We start from the raw sequence: 22,240 nt of genomic DNA, 5'->3' as shown, positions 1-22,240 counted from the left end.
AAGGGAAAATACCCAGGAGAGAGTGAGGGAAAGCAGTGATGAGTTAATGCACACTACAGAAAAAAAAATAAATAAATAAAATCACAGAAAAAAATTATAAAACCAAGTGATTAAGCAGAAGTGGTAGAGTAGAAGAAAAATATGGGAATTTAGCAAGGAGAAGAGATATGAGTAATTGCAGAAAGCAAACTCCTCTATGTTCATTAATTCAAGCACTTTTGGTTCTTGTCCACTTTCAATACTTACTTCCCATGACAACAAGCTCAGTTTATTATTGTTAAAATTCCACTCTCATTGTGTAGTCAATTTAACTTTATGGCCAGTAAGAATTTTTCACGCATAACAGGCTCCTTGGAAATCACTAATCTCAAACTTTCTGTCCAAAGTAATGGAGTCTGATAATGTGCTACCTGTTAAATGAATTCAGTTTTGGAGAACATTTTAAAACCCTCCAAACTCCATGTTCTGGAAGGAGATGATTCTTTTTTGAACATTACACAGAACTAGAAGTGGTGGTACTCTTTTCAATCATTTGCTGCCTGGGCTAAGAAGATGAGTTCAAGCACAGGGAATATCTCTTGTAAGGAAACAGTACAGACTGTGAAACTTTCATTTGGTATTTTCTGTAGATTATCTCGAAATCAAAGGTTGCTAAAGTGAAGATATCCTGGGAACTTCTGGAGACCAACATGACACAGACAGTTCAGCTTCACTGAGTCACCGGTTTAAAGTTCTTTTTAGCCTGTTAAAATAGACATAATTGGTAACTTTTGTTCTTTTGATTTATAATCATAGAATGGTTCAGGTTGGAAGGAACCTTAAAGCCCACCCAGTTCCAACCCCCTGTCATGGGCAGGGACACCTCCCACCAGACCAGATCCAGCCTGGCCTTGAACACCTCCAGGGATGGGGCACTGGCAGAGGCTGCCAGCTTCTCTAGGCACTGGCAGAGGCTGCCTCACCAACCTTTGAGTAAAGAATTTCTTCCTAGAACTACTGCTCTTAAGTTCATTATAGTTGAGTTTAAAGTATTTTGTAGCTTCTGGTGGTGTGTTGAATGAGCTTTCTTCACTCCAAGACCTGAAGACTTCCTTCTGTGGTCTAGACTAACACATAGCATGCTGTGCTGTGTTGTCATTGTGGGAACCAGAACTCCCATCCATCCTAGCTGTCCTTTCTAAGATGCAGAATATCAGCCTGCAGAAAGTCATTAACTAAATCTTTCCATTGTAAAAGGAAAATGAGCTCTTTTCCTGATTACCACTGTATAATAAAGATTTATGTTTGGTTTCAGAACGAACTACGTATTACATAGAATAGTGCAACATAATTTTCTCCACAGGGAAGCAAAGTATTGGATTAGAATATTAGCTTTTCAAAAACATGCTTCATGTTCAAAGGTGCTCCTTCCTTATTAAACAAACTTATAGCAGGTCACATTAATATGTTTTCTGGATAAGCAGGAACATTTTTTTCTTTCCAATACTGCTCATCAGCAACCAATTATAAAAGTTGTTTTTAATGCTTTTTAGATATAGTAGCTGAAAAATAGTGTCAAATCATTTTTCTGGCCAAGTAAGTACAAGTCTTTACATACTCTTTCTAAGAAGGAACATGATGTTTTGGAGAGGGACAGTTCATCCTTTGTGTTGAAAACGTCCATGGTATGGAATAGTCACAGCATCAGCCATTTATTGTAGTTTCCCTAATGTAATGTAATTATGTAATTATGTCCCCCCATGTAATTAGGGACTGGTTAGAACACTGTGTTTCAATGTAAAAAAAAACAGCTTTATGAGAAGACAACAAAATGAAGGTTTGCTCCTTCCCCAGATAAGTACCATCCCAACAACAGTGACAATTCCACTTCTTTTGAAATTCAGGATGTCCTCAATGGAAATCTATTGCTCCAAAACATGTCATATAAATCTTCTCATACCAGAATACAACGCCTATTCCATATGATTCATTATTTTTTTATTTACTCTGATCAGAAGATGACACAGGTCATTGATGGAGCTCTCCACTACCAGCAAGATTCACCTTGTCTCCTTATCTGATAACTGCAGCAACTGCTAGCCAGGAGACTGGAATCAAAATGAGAAATGAATATTCTCACAATTCACAGCACCTAAGATGATGGCAAAATTTAATCACAGTTTTTATCTGGACTTCCACCTGAATGTCTGTGATGAGCAGCCTCTAGGCAGTCCTCTGGGATATGGGAAATGCATATTTTAATCTGTTCTCCGTGTCCCAGGTAAATGCTCTCACCATTATACCTGCATGAAGCACTAGTGGCAGCACAGCAAGCACTAACTCTATTAGTAGGGCTGTAATAAAAACAACCTTACTGACCTGGGAGAATTGCCCACACACTTGGCACAGCTCCCTCCCAGACTCACTCTGAAGACTCGAGCAAAGGATTTTCCAGTTCTTCTCATTCCAATCAGGCTTAAATAGGATAGAGGCTAAGATAAGTCAGCTGGGGCAGTTTAAAGCATATGAAAAAGCAGAACTTTTCAAAATGAAAGAGGAAAAGGTCTAGAGGATTCACACACCTAATGGGATTCTGCAGCAGCTAAGTAAAATTTTTCTGCATTGGATTTTAAACTTAGATCAAATGCAGGCAACTTCCCACTTTAGGCATTTTGGCATTTTAACACACAAGTGGGGATGACATAAGAGACTGATATTCTCTGAGCACAGCAGTACCAATGTGTATACTCAAAGGACTTTTAGCTGTTACAAGCACTCTACACGATGCAGTGGTGTGTTACACTCATTGGTGCACATACAGAAGCCAGACACAATCACAGAGTGGTTCACAGTGAATCACAGAATGGTTGAGGTTGGAAGGGACCTGGAAGGGACCTCTGGATGTCACCTGGTCCAAACCTTCTGCTCAAACAGAGCCACCTAGAGCTGTTTGCCCAGGACCATGTCCAGACAGCTGTTAAAGATTTCCAAGGAGGGAGACTACTACAGCCTCTCTAGGAAAGGTGTGATGTTATCTGCACCAGGTCTACTCTACATGTTGTCTCTGGGGGTTCCCTCATATGGTAAACTCAAGTTACAAGTCTGTATCCAATAAAAGAAAACAAAACCACCAACAACAAACATAAAAAAAAATAAATATATATATATATATTTTTTTTTTTTTTTAAAAAAAAGCAGGAATGGCCACACTTCTTGATACTCCCTACCAACTAACATATGCCTATGCCCCAGTTTCTTCCAAGTTCCAAGCCACAGGAGATGCCAGTGTGGGCTCCTTAGCTCATCTTTTGCATGGTAGAGGGAACCAAAGCACCAAGTGTAGGAATCTGGATTTCTTCCAGGAAGTGAGGTACCCAGGAGGTGTTGCATGTCAAGTGCTGGAACATTTCTTCCATTTTAATATTTACAAGGAAAGATGGAAGCCTTCTTTGAAGACCTAAGCAACTGGCAATGGATAAAGGAATTCAGTGCTTGTGGTGAAAATAGGAAAAGAGAAAAAATTTAAAAGACCTCTGATCATTTTAATAAGCTTTGGAGAATCATTTGAAGACATCTGTTTTACTAATTTATTTTGCTTTAATGATGGGTGTATGAACTCTAAAGAGAATTTAAAGATGTTTCCCCTACTGTTTTTAATTATTGAATATTGTATAGTATTTCTCTTTAGGCCAAAAGCAATAGAAAACCTCAGGAATATGTCAGTGCTTACCAGAGAGGTGATTCATGTTTTGTTTCTGAAGGAGAAGGAAAGGGAACACCGACAGCAACTGAATGTTATATTAGAGCTGATGGAATGTGGTTTTACTTCACATTACAACACCCTAGGAGCATGTATACAAATAATTACTGCATCTCAAACAGCAAATTCTTAAAGCACATTCATGAACGTTAGACCAGACCAATGATCAGTTTTTCTTGGAGAAGTGAAAAAAGTATATTACAAAAGTCAGAGTTGTCACAAATGCCAAACATCAGCAGCATACAGAATGTATGTTCACCATTTACCTGAATGATTCCTCCCAGAAATGAAACTGCAGCTGCAACTCCAATCCTCTGCATTTCAAATTCTGATAGGCCCAAGACTCCTGAATTATTGTTTGCAGTGAAATTAGTGCCAGCTGAGGGAACAAGACGTTCAACTGCATTGGCAGATATTAAGGAAGTCAAAGCAAACGTTCCTAAAAAAAAATAATACAATAAAAATTAAAAAAAAAAAAAGTTACCAATGATTGTATATGTGTGCTCATCACTAATGATCACTTTTTCAAAACTTGGCCATTTTGAGTGAGTGTCATTTTGTCCAATCCTAACAATAATTTCTAAGATAATATTTTCACATATTACAAATTTCTTCATGTAAAATACCATTTAGATATCTAATTAAATGCAAACTTTTCATGAGAATATTTATGTAGACATATTAATAAAAGAGGTTGAAACATAATTATTCACAATTATTTGAAGGTACCACAGATGTTTTTGACTTACCATGAATGTGATGAAATATTTTTTGTCTAAAGGTCCCAAACGTTCACTATTCAAATTTCTAGGGTAATTAAATCATACTATATACCTAATTATTAGCCCAATATAGTTAGCAGATGTGTATGTTTAAAAATAAAAATAAAAATCAAAAAATAATCTGCACTGGAGGCAGGTTAGGAAATTAATTGTTGAATCTTCTGTTTGAACCTGCTTGTATTTTCTTCCTCCACAATGTCCTCTGGGAGCAGGTTCCAGAGGTTCAAAATCTGCCATAGTGTTCTCTTTATTCTATACTTTCTTTTAAAGTGATCTCACCAGTTTCATTGAGCTCTCATTATTCTTATTCTTCCCTATTTGTACAGAACCTGGTGAGTACAGTTCTACCATCACCTTGGCCTCGATATAGTAAAGCTCCCATCACAAGTTCTTTGGGACCCTACTAGGACTCCTCCGCCCTGAAAAATTACCATTCTTATCTTCTTATCTTCTAACCAGCTAATAATTAATAAAATAACTTTTCTTCTATCACAAGGGCAATTTAGTTTCTTTAATAACCTTTGGTGTGCAACCTTATCAGCAGCTGTTTGACCATTCTGATATCTTACATTCAAAGTATTTCTTTTTGTTATGTGCTTACTAACTCTCCTATAGAACTCTAGGAGATTAGTGAGATGGGATTTTCCTATGTAAAAGTCACATTAGCACCTTTCCAGCAAACTCTGATCATACATAACTTTCAGTGATCTTATTTTTTACTGTAGTCTGTAATAATAGGGGAGAAATACAGTTTCCAGGATTCCCTCCAGAGCCCTTCTGGCAGTTCAATGGTCTTGTGACCTTGTTACAGAATGTCCCATTTATATCTTTGTCAGAAAGGTGTCACAACAGTTTCCTTCCTGTCTTCCTCACTTTGATGTATTTAAAGATCTTTTAACTACCAGTTTGATCATTTTCTCCACAGCAGTCTTCAAATTCATTTTTTTAGCCTTCCTGATTCCTGTGTACATCTGACCTACCACATTGCATGGCCTTCCTATCACTGATAAAGATACTAACAGAAGATCCTTCAAAACCACTTATATAAAGAGCAGACAAGAAAAACATGTAGGGATTTGTTATTCAGATAAATAATCTTTCAAATTAGATAAACAATGTCATAGAAAAGATATTTCAAGTAAAAGTTGACAGAACATGGCCGTCGACAAAATTTCCTATTTCCTGCTAACATAAGTGATTTAACTAACAAAGGACATTCTTGTAGCCTGTGCACATATGAGAGCCCTGTTGATATTGTAGAAGCTGCTGTTAGGAGAGGAGATTTTCAGCTATGTACAAGAGCAATTACAGAGCATTTGGAGTTCTGAGAGAGGCACTATTGCTCCAATTCAGCCTGCTTGCCACAATTACGTAACTGTGGCTGATGGGATAAGTACATGAGACATTTCTACTGAAAGGTTCAACAACATATATCACACAAGTTTATTTATAATAATAATAATAATACATTTGTTTGTCTGGAAGACATCTGAACAGGTTTCCAGGTTTCCACAAAAGAGATTGTGCAGGAATTCTCAGCCATAGAGCTGAGGAACTCTCAGTAAATCACTCTTTGAATGCTATTCCCTCCCAAGGATAAAAGATCAGCCTTATCTGCTTGCACTTACTTGTTGCCTCATCTGTTTTCATTAGTAGAATTTAGGTCAACCAGATACCGTTTTATCCACTTTCCTACATATGATCATATGAGACATTCTTATCTTCCTAATAACCTCACAATAACAAGCAGCTGACAATCCACTGCCAAATTATTGTTTTTTAACAACTTTTCATTATAGATTCGTGTTAATATATTTAATGGAAAAAAAAAAAAAAGTGTACTAGTTATACTAGTCTATCTCTACTCAAGTAGCAAAATTATTTTCCAAGTTCTAAATTTTCACTTTAAAAAATATTTCTTAAATCAGCAGAGTACATTCCAACGTTCTTTATAGCTTCAAGTTGATATTGGCATCCACAGCTCTTTCTCAGACATAAGAAGGCTCAAAAACTTTCTGCACATTTAGGGAAAAAAAACTTCTGGCTTTCCTCCTGCTCTAAAATATTGTTTAGCTGTTCAGAAATTTTAAATAATTTAACTGAATATTAGAATGACTGGCATAAGAATTACTAGTCAGCCAAATTTAGCATTGATGGCTTTTCCCCTAAAAGGTAAACAGAATTTACCGAATTATTTCTTTGTCCATGTTGCAAAACCTAAAGACACTGATGTAATTCAGATGCACTTTGTCTTGTACTGTATATAGAGATATACAGATAGAGATATTTCTAATGGGTAAAAAGAGCTTTATTAATGCTTTCAGATCCAGTCACTGGTCCCACAAGCATACATTAGTTGGAGCAATACAGGATGCCACACAACAAGTGCACGCTGCTTGTCCAGGACTAGGACTTTCAGGACTAGACTTATACGCAGCTCTGCTGATGTCAGGAGTCTGGTACTTCTGGGCTACCACTTCCTCATGCTTGTCCCTGTTGAACTAGGTGAAACCTCATTTAAGGAAGAGGTGGATCTCCTGGTGTCTGGGTAATTCAACATTGTGTAAACTGGAAAAAAAGAAATAGTCATAAAAAGAAGAAATATATATATATTTCTGTTTAGTCTTTAAATTATTTTCCTTCCATTGATCTTATAACACACTTTTATTTCAATTGCCAGTTCCTTATTTCACAAAATGTTTTAGCAAATAGACACTTACCTGTCGCAACATGACGACCCATTCCAAATATGGCATAAATAATGACAGGAAAGAAAGAGCCGTATAAACCAAAAACTGGATGGACTGAAGACAGAACAGCAAAGGCCAGCCCTATGGAGAGTTAAATGAAATTACTTCTTTGCATGAAGGTAAAATAAAAACTGTTCTGCTATTTTTTTTTTTTTTTTAATGAGGAAATGTCTATGATTTTATTAAGAGCAGGAAAAGAAACACCTTCATTTACAAAAATCTAGACCATAAGCCATTGCAAAGAGAGTTTTACAACAAGGATCAGGAAGAACTGAGAAAGGTTTTTCATCTATTGTCTATCATCAAAATCTTCATGCTTTCTTCTGCATCATCATCACTAACAGAAACAAATAGGTCACAGATATGATTTATGGCCTCAACTACTGTTTTTCCAGGTTTTCTTGATAAGGTTTCCAAACTCTTTTAATAGAAAACCCTCACAGGAGGAGGCAGTACCATTCCACCCCCCATTCCAACAAACAAGGGTTTGAAACTGCCAGGGCTCCAGGCAGTCAGATGGTTATTTCTTACAAGCAGTTCAAAACCCATAATTTTGGTTTGGATGGAGCCCTTTCAGTCTGCTTTCTTCTGATCTTTTTAACAACAAAAAAATATTCCTGAGTTCATTGTTTTTAGGTGCCTGTTTTTTTTTAATCCTTCAGATATTAACATTTTTTTTTCATCATGTAAAGCTGTGGGTCCAGAAACACAGAAAATATTTGATTTTTATATTGAAATAGAAAATGAACTGAATTGGTTAGGATTTAACTTTACAGATTGCTAGTTACCTTCATTGGCTATAGAGGACAATGTCCATCTTTCTCTTAGAAAGTCTCCCAATATGCCTCTTTTAACAGAGACATATCTGCAGAGCAGCAGCTGTGGTTGCTGTTCAGTTTCAGATACCCAAGACAGAAAACAAGTCTACATTGACTTCTTATAAGGCAGCAGAGAGACTCCTCAGACTATGCTTCAGAGCAACAGCCTATACTGTCATTTCACTGTTTTTCCTTCTAGAAACTAAGATTAGGAGAAATTGCTTGGCAGAGGTCCTCTGTAAATCTTGTTGGATACCACATCTTGCAGTAGGGACACAGGACTGGCTTGTGCAGTACACAAGGTGCCTTTCTGAAGTCCACCTTCAACGTGAGAGTCCAGTCTAAGCTTTCATATAGATATGTGTGTGTGTGTTCTGGGTAAGAGACCGTGCATAGTCTGGGACAGAGAGGTGGTTCACATCTATGAATCGAAGGAGTTGTTAGTTTTTTTATATGCTCTCTGTCTTCCATTAAGTGTTCGGGAAGCACATAAACTCCTTCTTCATTAGGAAAAAGTAACAATTTTGAAAAACAAGTTTTAAAATAATGTCCATTTTTGCAGAAAGCAGATTAAAGTCTTATAATATCTAACATTAGAATTTAATTGTTAGAATTTTGGACCTTGAAGCTTTCCTTCTAAAAGGAACTGACAAGTTTTCCTCATAAAAGGAAATGGTTCATATTTAATAAGTTTTCACCCTAAGAAACTTTATAATTCAGTTCAAGAGGAGGTTACCTTAGAAGTTGTACAAAACAAAACTAGAGGTTACAGTAATATACCACAAGCTAAGCTAAAATTCTTCCAGAAGAGGGACCACTAGCTTTTTCCTATTTGATATTTCCAATTAATAGAGGATTAAGAACAGCATACATTGTTCTTCCTCTCAGTATTTAAAAGGAAAACAAAGATTCAGCTACCACAAAGTATTCTGTTGTCATCTGACTGTAAAAGCCAATTATTGCCTCTCTACATGTACTTACATTTTTATATGTTTCCTAGGACGTTATGACAATTGAAACTTTTGACAATTATGGCCAGAATGCGTTTGATCCAGCGTAAGCTGTACAAGCTGTGTGTAGAGCACAAGAAGCAATACAAAAACTGCATCAACATCTCATTTCAGCTCTCTGAACAGGGCACAGAAGAATTGAGAGGCACAACCTGAACTCTTACAGACAAGTTTTATAAAACTGTGAAATGGGCTACCCAGACCAGCAAACCCGCAGGATCCATGAAGGAATTTTACTTTGCTCACAGACTTACTGCTGAGAAATACATCTCATCTATAGGCAGATAATCTGAACATAAATCTGGCCCTTGTTTTTGTCTTTGCATTTGTGGACCTTTCACAGTCTTCTTGTACTAAGTTTCTAGATGTGGTGGCTCATTCTTTTCATGGTGAGGTCATGGCAGTTAAGGCAGAGCTAAAATTACCAGTCTTTGTTTCCAGTCCTGACTCCATTGGGTTTTTGTTCCTGTTACTGAAATGTGTCAATTGTGTGTAAGAGCAGAGGGGCATTATAAAACAGAATTAGTAAAGACTTCAGGATTTCTGGTAAGACATATAATGTTCTAAAAGTTCAAATACATTTTAAAGATATAAGCAGTAGTATATTTCAGCTCACTTCATTAATTTTCATATTAAACTTCACTACAATGCATTCCATATGCTCAAGAACTAGTCAAAAGACAAGAAATGTTATTTTAATTTTTTTCATTCCAAACAGTAATAATACTCAGAAGAAATATATCATAAAACAAGGATCCCATGTAATCTTCAGTGGTAATGTGGAGAAGCCTCAATGGCAGTGACATTAAGGTTCTCATATAAGAATATAAATTCCATGGAAAGAAATGCAAACAACAATAAGTTCAAATACAGTACATTAATATTGTGGTTCTTTGCTTTAACTAACTCCTTATCATAAGATAACATTGTGCAACGCAGTTTCATTGAAAACCACGCTCTTTGGCTAGCACCAGATGCATAACAATCACAGCTTGCCACACTGAAAAGCAAGAGATGTGGCACCACTCTTGGTAGCTATCAAATGAAGATAACTATCGAATAACAAGCTTGATACAAACAGAAATAAGGCCTACCACAGGATAAAGGTCTGTCAGTTTGCTAATTTGATAGTTTCTCCTAATTAGGCTAGAGCCAAAACCACAGTAACAGCAATAAAAAATATTTTCCATAAAAAGAACTATGAATCATCATAGTATGATGAAGTGATTAACAATTCTTTGCATTTGGAAAAAAGCTGGTGACACATATGTATGTTCAGAGGATATCTATACCATGTCTTTTAGAAATGCGGTATGCAAACCAGAAGCAGAAAAAGTAGCAAGTCTACAACTAATCTGAAGAGTTTCAAAATTTTCTTCATTTTCTATTTACTGTGAAAAACTATACATTTGCTACATACTGTAGCATACATTACTATATAAGTAAAAATTATTATTGTAACTTTTCTTTTCTTGAATGAGACTATATTCACTGGAACAGGCTGCCCAGGGAAGTGGTGGAGTCACCATCCCTGGAAGTCTTCAAAAGACGTTTAGATGTAGAGCTTAGGGATATGGTTTAGTGGGGACTGTTAGCGTTAGGTTGGAGGTTGGACTCGATGACCTTGAGGTCTCTTCCAACCTAGAAATTCTGTGATTCTGTGATATATTAAGATAGCCAGACATCAAGTTTATGGAACCCCAAACAACACTAACACATCTTATCCCTCTCAAAACACTATCTGTAGTCATGAAAAATCTCTGATGCTTCAGAAAAAGTCAATTTCTCTCCTTCACAATGCTGAATTATGTAATAAGAAAAGCATTTCCTCTAGATGTCCTGAAATGCAGAATTAACACATTTAATGAGTCTCCTATAGATCCCTCTTGGAAAACCAACAAATTAAACAGCCAATGATTCATATCTAAGGCTTTAATTTCTAACTTCAGGCTAACAATTTTTACTGAGTTAACAAAAAATATGTATATTTCATAACAATTTCTTAACACAAATCTACATCCCTGCAAGATTATTTGGCACTGGCTTGTTAAGAGCTATTAGCACAAAAAATGATCCTTTGTAAATAATAATTTTCCTTCAAAAATTGGAAAGCTCGGTATCAGTTCTTTGATGGTGCACACATGCTTGCAAGATCTCTATTTCCTAATGGCATAATTTTCTGGGGCTACACACATGGATTTTACCTTCTGCTTAACTTATTTAAAGAGAAGGTACAAAGAGCTAAAAATCATTTTTCAATCTGCCATTCAGAGCCTAAGGAAAGTGGAGAATTTCACAGCAAAATGGGAGGATAGATTCTGCAAAATTTAGCATAAATCTTTCAGAGTCCACACAAGTGTTAGCAACCATTCTCTCCTTTTTCAGGGATGCTTTAGTGCAGCACCTTCCCAAGCAACTGTCACCTTCAGTCCACAGAGACTGGAGTATCTCAACTGTATTAGTCATACAGTATCTGAATTGAATCTTTCCCCATGTGCCATCTGAGAATTACGTCAAAAGTATTTTTGGGAAAACACTGTTCTACTTCTCCACTTTGCAGATTTCCAGATACTCACAGCTGTATCTTTATGTTCAGAAGAAAGGACAATCAAGTATTACAGTAGTAGAAACAAGTGGACTGTGTGACTCATTTACGAATTCTCTAATCAAGATACCTTGACCTTTCTGTACATAAAATTTTACATACTTACACCCAAAAACAGATAGAAAAAAATCTAGCATTTTCTTTTCTTTTCATGAAAATCCAGGAAAGAAAGAAAAAAAAAATGTTATTGACAAACAAACAGAGATTAAAGATTTAGACCAATTACTATAATACACCAGTCAGCCATAACACATGAAGAACCTGGCCATCTCTAAAATAAAACAAAATAAGTATTTTGAAAAGGGATTACAGGAGAACTCCTCTACACCTCAGTAAAAATAACCAGAGAACTAAACTATGAGGTAGCCTCTTAAGTAGCATCAACACTGTAGAGAAATAAAGACCAGTTGTTGGCTGATAAAAGGCCTTAACCCAAGATGAACCCAACTTCATGAGACCTATGAAGAAAACCATCCATTTTGACAAAATGATGGTCAAGGATCTCAGCACTAACAGTCTTCTTGATCTATCTGACCTAGAAGTTTATAGTTGAAGTCATTTTTTTCTTCAGGGAGTCAACACTCCCTGGGTTTGTCAGTCTCTGTCCATGGTGCTCAGGTACGTCCCAGGCGCAGGGATGGGATATTGAACAGCTTGTCTGGTCATACTAACACGTATACCTGTACTCTGGCTCCAGAGGATTCAGAGGTCTGAGAAGCTGAATTCACATTTCTAGTAGTCTGTCAGACAGGTCTGCATTAGCACATGTGCAACTTGGAAGAATCTTAACAGACATTAGGAATGAAAATAGTGCATTCACAGCAGCACCAATGCCTTAGTCGTCTGCTGGAAAGTTGTATAAATATGAAATATTGCCCTGCATTTACTTACTAATATGCTACATTTCATTAACAGTTTACATCATTATTCTTTGTAAGGGAGAACTATACCAGAGTTCAGCTGGAGACTTTCTTCCACAAATCATTTATGAACTGCACGGATTCTCCAATGCATTCTCTAGGAAATTTTTTGGCTCTCTTTCCAAATGTGCTTATTCAATTTCATCTACATATGCTATTTGTATGCCAGATGTATATTTACAAGACAGATCTACTCCTTAATAAAATTATTAGCTCTAGTTAGTCTGCTCGGAGTATATTTATGTCTGCATTTATGGTCAGAGCTTGAAAAGAAAAAGAGGAAGAAAAAAAAAGAAGCAAACAAACAAAAAGAAACAGCAACTATCACAGTTGAGAAGACAGCTGAGGTTCCTCCATGAAAAGCTATAAATATATATATATATATATATATATATATATATATATATATATATATATATTTGGCATCGTGCCTTCCAAAACACTGGGCACCAGTTCTGGAATGCATGAAGGCAGTATAGTCCATTTTTTTTTAACAGCAAGGTCTCCAGCTAGTGTTAAGGAATTAGTTGTTCAGCAATAAATCCTGCTCAAGATTAAATTAACTTTAATTAAAACATACAAAACACACCAAGCCTTGGTGAGTTATTATTGGGCTAGCAGAATGAAAAAAAGAAGTTGGCAGGAATAACAATCCTAATTTCATCAGATGCCATCTACATATTTCACTTTTGGAGGAAATACGCCTCAAGGGCCCTCCACCCCTCCAAAAAAACAATACACCAAAAGCTATTTGAGCCAAAGCATTTCTTTCTCATGATAGCTCATAGGAAAGCCAGCTAATGTATAACACTATGTATAAATTCTATATACATGTGCTCACTGACTACAAAAAGTATACTTAAAAAATAAATAAATAAAAGCAGAACACTGCTGTAACCTCAAATCCAATAAACATGAAAGTCCAAGTCTTGTATCCACATGCTTCCATATGGGTACCCTTTGAGTATATGCAGTATAGCACATGGTCACACTTTTGTTTCAGAACAAATAGCAAAATGCTTATGAATCCAGCCAAATATCAGGAACTTAACAATATAAAGATGGAATCAGAAATACAGTGAGGGTTTGTGGAAGATTTTTGTGTGCTTTGTGTTTGTTTGTTTTTATGATAAACACTTATCTTCATTTATTAATGGATATACCTCAGTTTAAAACTTCAGTTTTTGGAGCAGCAACAGATATTGTAGGGAAACAAACTTGTGAAGGATCCCTTTGTGCACTGTGTTCTGATCCCTTTTACAACAGGCAAATTTAATTTAATGCATATATGAGTTATGTGATAAGGAGATATATCTCCTTATCCTTATATTTTAATTGTTCATTTTTAGATTTTAAGTCTCAATGTATTCATGTTATTTTATTCTTATTTGTTCATGTGCTGCAACTGTTTTTTTTTTTTTTTTGTTACTCTAAATGCTATTACTAGACAGTGTAAAGATCTCCAAGATCCTACAATGTAAAGTGAAAGGTGCAAGTATTATCATCACCCAGTGAATCACAAAACATAAATTAAGTCATATATTTGCCAAAGCAGAATTCTCTCTGGTCATTAATGGCTTGCAGAAGAAGATTATAGTTATCTTAACCTAGATCAAGATCTTGGAAAAAGTTTTGGGGGAAGGGTTCATATTGTCTAAAATTAGGTACCTATATTAGGAATTTACCTCCAGAAAGAGTAAGACAACTTCAGTTGTTAATCAGAGAACTTACCTTGCACATTATGTAATGTCCTAACCAAAGTACTCTGATTTACACTTTGGATACATCTGCGTCCCCTAACTATACAGAGAACTGACATATCTAAATAAGTTATGCACACTAATATATGTATTCAAACAGATTATGGGAGATAATTAAGAATAATTTCTGCGGCTATGAACTCAGCTGCATAACAGAGGGTAAATTTGCATAGCCTTTTTCAGACAAACTCAGATTTACATTTTTGCAGACCATAACAGTCAGAGAAACTTACTGATGCATTACCTACATGGCTTCTAGAGGCCGTGTACTATGTAGACAGTACACATAGTTCTGACAGGAAAGCAGAAAAAAAAAGGGGGGGGGGGGGAGAGAGAGAGAGAGATTCTATACAGAATCAAAAAGAGAAGCAAAAACTGAGATGGGCATGCAATATATCAGGCAGTATGTATTGTATACTTTATATCCCAAGAGAGGGCACAAAAGGTATTTGTTTGAAAAGATTACATTGGATGAAGAAGGCTAGCAAAATGGATTAATCAGAGATGTATCAACAGCTTGGTAATGAATAAATAATGCCAGGGAAGATCACCTATGAAAGGCCTTGAAAGTAAAGATGAATAACTTGTTTAGTGCAATAAAAAGTTACCACAGACTGAAAATGAGCTAAGCAGCTGCATTCAGAACAGATATGAATGGGTTATAGCACATGTTCAGGAGGCTACAGAAAATCAGTTTGACAGGTTTATGAGATTTAGCTGCATGGAAAGAATACATCATAATGCATCTTAATGTTATCATGCAAGAAAACTCAGAAAAATTCAGACACAATTTGATCAAAGTATGCTTCTTGCCTACATAGATGAAGTCAAGGTCACATGGAAAAGCCACAAACAGAAATTTGATATTACTGTGACAGGTTAATGGATGAGATACAGTAAAGAAAAGCCTTATTAACTATTTTAAACATGAACGGTTTATTACCCACAATGCCACAGTTATAATGGCTGGGAAATACCTCGCCTAAATTTTCATGTCTACATCCTCCGTGGCTACCCCTGAGCCAGTCTTCTATTACTTTTGGTGGAAATCTTACCGGTACAATCAACCAGCCTTGACAAGGTCAAGCTAAGCACCCCCAAGCCACTTGCTTGGTCCCTCCAAAGGATGGGGGAGAGAATAAGAAAAGCAAAAGTGAGAAAACTTGTGGGTTAAGATACAGACAGTTTAGTAAGTGAAGGAAAGAGAAAAACAAGCAAACAAAAATGATGTAATCACTCACTACCTCCTACAACATCAAACACCATAAATTTCACTAACTCTTACCAACTAGATTTCCATTGACTGTGAGGAATGCAAGAGCAGCTCCTTGACAAGTAGATACCTACACTGTGGAATGTTTATTTTATTTACGCAAGTTTAATTTGGAGAGAAAAATCTTATTAGGGACTCACAAATCATCTACACGGAGACAGTAATTGAATTTGTGTGTATGGGTAAGGAACAAAGAACAAAACAGAAAGAAAAGTCTTCATATTTTAAAATCATCTCCCTGTTGATGGGGTATTAATGAGTTTTAAGAGGGAATGAAGTACTAGTCTGAGAAGCAAATAAAGGATTCAATTGCTAATTTAGACACTTGTTTCTCTAGTCTATAAAAAACAGATTTTTGAGAAACAGACAAATTAGGTTGTAATTACTAAAACATGAAAACTGAGATTTCTTAGCTATCTCTGAAAGTGTGCTACAAACTTCAACACTGGATAACCAAGTTCATTTAAGATTCTAAGATTATTTTTCAGCCTTAGGTATCAGAGTAAGAATAATGATTCTGTGTTTGAAAAATGAGATGTTGAGAATGACATTATTAAAAAATTATAGTTTTGTGTGCTTGAACTAATGAAGCTTGGTTTATTTTGTCTGTTTAGATTAAAGGTTGACTGCCTTTGCAGTCCTGCAGTGCAAGTTCCAACTGAATCTTTCCATCTTTCCAGCAATCAGGGCATTAAAAGGCTTTTTTTTTTTTTTTTTTTTTTTTTTTTTTTTTTGCTACACATTAACTAATGTCTGACAAGTTTCTATTACCACTTTTTAGAACTTGCAGGATCTGTTTTCAATGGCCATTTTCATACAATTTGTAGAAACGTAATTACATTGGACACCTCTTTCCACCATCTTCTGTTGAATTAGCTAAAACACTAAAACTAGAGGACATAGACAGGGACTGTGCAGGTATTGTTTCGATGAGTAAACAGGACAGAAGAATTCAGTAGTGAATTCTGAGACTTGTGAATTAAGATTAACTTGCATTTGCAGTAGACAATAAAACAACTATAGGAGCATGTGGAGAAGTACTGCTTGGTTTCAGCAAAGATTTGGTGTTGAGCCCTCCTTCTTCGCAGATGCCAAATAGCACATCACAATAATCCCATGACTCTCCTTCCAATCTCCCTGCCCTACCCTGTCCAGTCTCCCCTACCTCAGTACTGGACCCACTAGTTACACTTGATGATCAATGAATTCCCTACACATGGTCAAACACAAATTAAGCATGTTTTAAACAACCTTCAGTTTGAATTTGAAGGACATCTTCAGAAGGTTCACTTTCTACAGAGATTATTACATTATGGATTCTTTGATAATGATTATGTCATAGTTGGATAATATGAGAGAGTAAACATAACACCTTGGAAGCCTTCTAAAGGTCTATTTCTTCCACACTGCACATGGAAGTAAAGGCGATTGAATATTTGGGTATCAGGCCTTTCTTGTGCACTATTCCTAGACACTATCCCACAGCACTTACCTTCTACTTTATTTATTTCATGGTGGAATTCATTTTAATCCTAAATTAAGTGATATATGAACTTGTGATTTAATTTTTAACTCGTAATTTAATTTTCGAGTGCCTGACTTGAAGGTACCTTACAGAGTTTAAAGGCATAAGTCACATTTAGATAGCAATCACTTCTACACTGAAAATCACAAGATAAGTGGAAGTAGTTCTTTAAAATTCTGTCCAAAACAAAAGATAGCATAAGAACAGATATTCTAAAGTATTCAATAGCCCTGTAAAAAAAAAACTTTTGGGGAGCAAACATTATCTGCATGCATTGATCACTAATACTATCACTAATTTAGTCTTCTATATTTCTCCCTTACACAAGGTAGACTCCAAAAACTGCTCTTGCATAAGAATTATCCAGAAGCAATTTCTAAAAAAGTCTACAGGGAACAATTTTAAAAGTAACCTTTGCTGCATTCAGTATGATGCCATGACCCACTAAGGGCAGTGACTTCCTTCTTACCCTTCCTTTACAAAGAAAAGACAGTTCTCTCTTCTAATTTTTTGGTTAGAAGTTGAAACGCAGACACTTTACATCAGATCAGAGCACCTGCCATCTTGAATATTCTGAATATGGCCAATACCAGATGAGTAAGATATCCCACAGTAGGAAATTGTGAAAAACAGCTCTGAGGGAAGGTTTTTCTTTATTCTCAAACTACTGGGCTGCTCTCTGCCCTGAAGCATGCAGCTCTTATCACTCAGAAAGCTGTTGTGTATGCTTTCAGATTCAGATTTTTCCATAACTGAAGTATATTTCTGTATACGTGAATTTACTTAAATATGTTGCTGTGACACCCAATGACACTGTGCTCTGCATGACAATTATCAGTCATTTCTAACTTTTTCATACCAGTGTTCGGTTTTTCCATTTTCTATCTTTACTGGATCATCTTAAATTAATCTCTCATATTAATTAACTTATTGGTACAAGAAGTTAACAAGAAATTTCTGTCTGAAGCCATGAGCAAAGTAGAACTGCTGTTAATATTTTTATGAATTTCACCATGCTGTTACTAACAGCATTTTAATTACAATTGTTGTATATGTACATACCAGTGAAATTAGAAACTTTACAGTATTACGGTATTAAGGTTCTTAAAGTTCAATCATGCCAATGCAGATGTTCCTAATTACCTTAAAAGCACAAATACTTATACAAACTGGTTGTTTCCAGCTCCAGTGTAATTCAATTAAAGTAGTGCTTATAATTTAACAATGTGGATGATAGTTAAGCATAGTTAATATGGGAAATTGTTAAGAAATAGCATATATAGTTTATATAAGGCAAGGAGCTGAAATCCATCTGAAGCAGACAAGCAGCTGGGATTTGCCTCAGACACATATAAAATATTGCCTAAAGAAGGTGACACTATCAAAGACATATCAAAAATGGATGAAAGCTCTTATTTCCCAGTAGCAAACATTTTGCAAACTTGCATTATTGGGACTTTTGGTTTCTGCAGGTCATTCCACAGGGTTTTCTTTCTGAGTATTTTTCTTTTTTTTTTTTAATTGATTTTTCTTTATTTTTAAGCTGCTAAATGGAGTCTAGCTCTACCTCTACTTTGTATCGCTGCTTGACAAGAGGTGTGTTAGGTACGGTAATACAGTTTTAAATCAACATAGGAACTGAAATATGCAAGCTGCGTATGCACACAAACCCTCTTCATGGGTAATGTTTCTGGAAGAAGCACCTCTTAACTACAAAATGTTGTTAACTTTTATGCTGCACACTGGGTTTACACAGGTAATAGTGGAATGCCAATGCTTACTCCAGAATGGCATTTCTTTAAATTCAATTATAAAATAGACACATTACAGTGCAATTATCATGTAGATATATTTTGTTTTTCATGTAAAATAGGGAAATGTGGTCATTTAACTGATTAAAACATCAGATATAACCCTATGCTGTGTGAACAGAGTTACTGGTCTCCTACCTCCAATATTAAGTCTTAAAACCTGTCAGAGGGATGGGATAGTAAACGTTCAGTTCAGAGCAATCAGTTAAAATAACACAAGGTATTTCCATCCACATTTTTACTTCGATTACATACACATAAGAGTTAACACTGTAAACTCATATTTTTATTTAGATTAAATCAACATTGAAAAGGTAAGCATGTGTTTGTCTTAAAGAAAGTTTTAGGATAATAGGGGGATAAAAGAAGACCAACGAAGTTTAGCAGGACCCCAGTTCCAAATATGACTCTCAGCTGTGCTAACTGTACCTTGTGTCACCTGTTGAATGGCTAGCATCATCCCAGAAACCGTGTCGGGAACCAAATTCTCCTTCCAGTCATAGGTGGGCACCCACTCCAAAACGGGCAGCCGCCTCATCCACCAGTGCCTGATGTCCTCCAGGCGAAGAGCCCGGACTTTCCTCCAGCCCGTACTCCGGGTCCTTTTTCCCCTCGGCATTGCCAGCCCCGACCGAGGCTCCCCTCCAGCGGGACGCACGGCTCGGCGCCACCCCGCGCCGGGGCGCTCTCCAGGTGGCTTCTGAGGTTTTGCAGTTCCAAGGCTACAGGAAAAAAAAAAAAAAAAAAAAGGAACAAGGGCACGTAAAGTTTCTGCAGCCGTTCTCTAACCACGCGGGATAAAAGTACTTATTAAGCACTTTTAATCATCTAAACGTGAAACGCAGAGATCCCGACTACTAAGGCTCGCCTCTCCTTAGTTTGGGATCCCTGCCCGTCGCGTCCCGCTTTATATCCTGGGCAGCCTTATATCCCCTGTGCCTTTGGCCGCGCTCCAGCTTTAGCACGGCGGGACCCCCACCGGCACCGGCTCCCCTCCGGCTTCACCCCGGGGGTCCCCTGGGGCTCCCTCGCGTCCACGGTGGCCGCTGTGCCCTCGGGGTGCTGGTCCTGCGGTAGCACCCCTCGCACCCCTCATTCGTGGTAGGCAGTGTGCAGATCCAAAGTGATAAGCGTACGGGGGAGGTGTAAATGTCAAGTTTATATGCCTTGTCCCATATGGGGCAAGGACACGGTGGCAGTAAGGGTTTTATGCCTCTGGATGGCAGAAAAAAATAATTAGATTAAAATGCAAGATCCATCATCTTCGCAAATGTGCCCTCCCTATCACTGTTCTGCAACAGGCAACAAAAAAATATATATATATATTTAAATATTTCAGGTTTACTCCTATACATTAACTTATGTTTTATTGTTTAGCTTAAGATGAACAAAACTAAAGCACCGTCCATTCAGCACGGTACCATGGTTTTGATATTCTGCTCAAATCACCAGCAGCACTGAGCTATCCATTTTAAAGGAGATCTCAATTCTCATCTCAAATAAAAGCTATTTCATAGCCCCTGAAAAGGTTAGAATTAATTTTAAATGGCAAATAAAAATAATTAAATTTCATTTTTAATCCACTAACTCAACTTCCTGATACTCTGAAATTTGACTCAATTTTTTAACTCCTGGCTTTGGTAGTTCTGAAACAATGCTCCAGTTTTGCAAATATCTGATTAGGTTTCTAACATTTCAGAGTTAATCAGTGCTAAATATGACCTTGGTCATCTACTAAATATTATGGCTTTGATGGTTTTCATAGTTATAAATGTTTTTTACAATGTATATTACATTTTTGTTCCTGTGTTCAACTTTGATTTTTCTTGTTCTGAATTTTATCACATCTCCCATGTCATATCAGTTCATACCACGTTTAATGTCTGTTTTTTTTTTCTCTAACACATAAAAGTTTCATTTAATTAGCTAATTTTTTGTGATATGAAATTTTCTTCTAAATCACATTGCCACATCTACTCACATCTAATGATCACAATGTTACTGACAAAACATTGTGGCTTCTGGGTGTACAACCTTAAAAATTAAGTTGATGAATCTGGAAAAGAAATTAAACTAAACTAATCAAAAAAAAAAAAAAAAAAAAACACAAAAACAAAAACACTTTGTATTCAAAAAAAAGGGGGGAGGGGGAAGAAGCAAAAGGGCAAATGCACCACTGACCATTCTACTATGTCATTCAGGTGAGGTCCACTCAAAAGTGGAAAGAGAAAAATGAAAAAAAAAAAAAAAAAAAAGGCACAAAAAATGTCTTCTACTACAGTTCCCAAGTAGGACACCAGTGCACTTACTCTTTGCCCTGCCTATCCATTAAACTTGTACATCTTTTAAAGAGCAGAACAAACACCCAAGACAGTTTTATTTTACTTCTGTTCATTGTAACAAACCTCAAGATATTGACTTTTTTTTTTTTTGGCCTTGTTATAGCTTAAAAGTGCAGTTCATGGAGTTCAAAAATGAGGCTTTTATAACTGCCAAGTGTTTCACAACACAGACTTTTGCCTATTTTCAAATGATCAGCAGTGGACAGGAATCCTTCTAGTGAAAGTGAGTTACCTATCATGAGCTGCTTACTTTTAAATAAACATTCAGTACCTCTAACTGTAACAGCATTTACTGAACAAAAAATACATCTAAATACATTTCTACACTTAGATATGTATGTACAGAAATATGGGTACTGATGTAAAACAGACTAATCCTAATTTAATAAGATACATGGTTCACTAGAAGCTATGAATGAATATTCTGAAACTGTCAGAAAAAGTATTATGTAACCAGAGACTCATCACTAAACACACAAGAATATATTTGCCATTCTTCAGGCTTCTCACATCAAAATGCTGAAGCTGTTTGAGAAAGTCTGTAATTGAGATTTTCCCACCTAGTATTTGCAGTGTCAGTAAATTTGGAAAGTTTCGTCAAGCCGAGATTAGTATCTGAACTCCTAGGATTAGCTGTATCAACAGACTTCTGTCCATCACAAGTAACAATGGATGGTTTTTCTCTATGGGTGTGTGCATGCATGAGTGCAAGCATCTTACAGCTAAGACTTGAAAATACACACTGCTAGTTTTACACAGACAGAACTGCACATGCAGAGTCTTTAGGATGTCCATGTTGATGTGGTATTTGTGTGGAAATTTTATTTTACTCCAACAATAGCTTTGATGAGAAAAAGACATAGAATTATTATTAGATCTGGACTTGATCAACATCGTCAGCAGTC

General features: G+C 36.3%; 1 protein-coding gene across 1 annotated transcript in view; it reads right to left on the bottom strand.

Annotated features, from left to right (window-relative positions):
* SLC26A7 (solute carrier family 26 member 7) overlaps positions 1–22,038 on the bottom strand; it is a gene marked incomplete at both ends in the record, with an annotated part of 66,228 nt that extends 44,190 nt beyond the window's left edge. The window contains 4 exons of the mRNA XM_084281686.1: positions 4,006–4,178; positions 7,242–7,352; positions 19,423–19,715; positions 21,896–22,038. Of these exons, the coding sequence (XP_084137812.1) occupies positions 4,006–4,178; positions 7,242–7,352; positions 19,423–19,715; positions 21,896–22,038 (720 nt within the window). The remainder of the gene's footprint in view (positions 1–4,005; positions 4,179–7,241; positions 7,353–19,422; positions 19,716–21,895) is intronic.
* Positions 22,039–22,240: the final 202 nt, after the last annotated feature.

The sequence above is a fragment of the Netta rufina genome, assembly GCF_964035555.1.
Source record: "Netta rufina genome assembly, chromosome: 2".
Classification (NCBI taxonomy): Eukaryota; Metazoa; Chordata; class Aves; order Anseriformes; family Anatidae; genus Netta; species Netta rufina.
The sequence above is the reverse complement of the archived record's forward strand: the minus strand, read 5'-3'. Positions and strand labels throughout refer to the sequence as shown.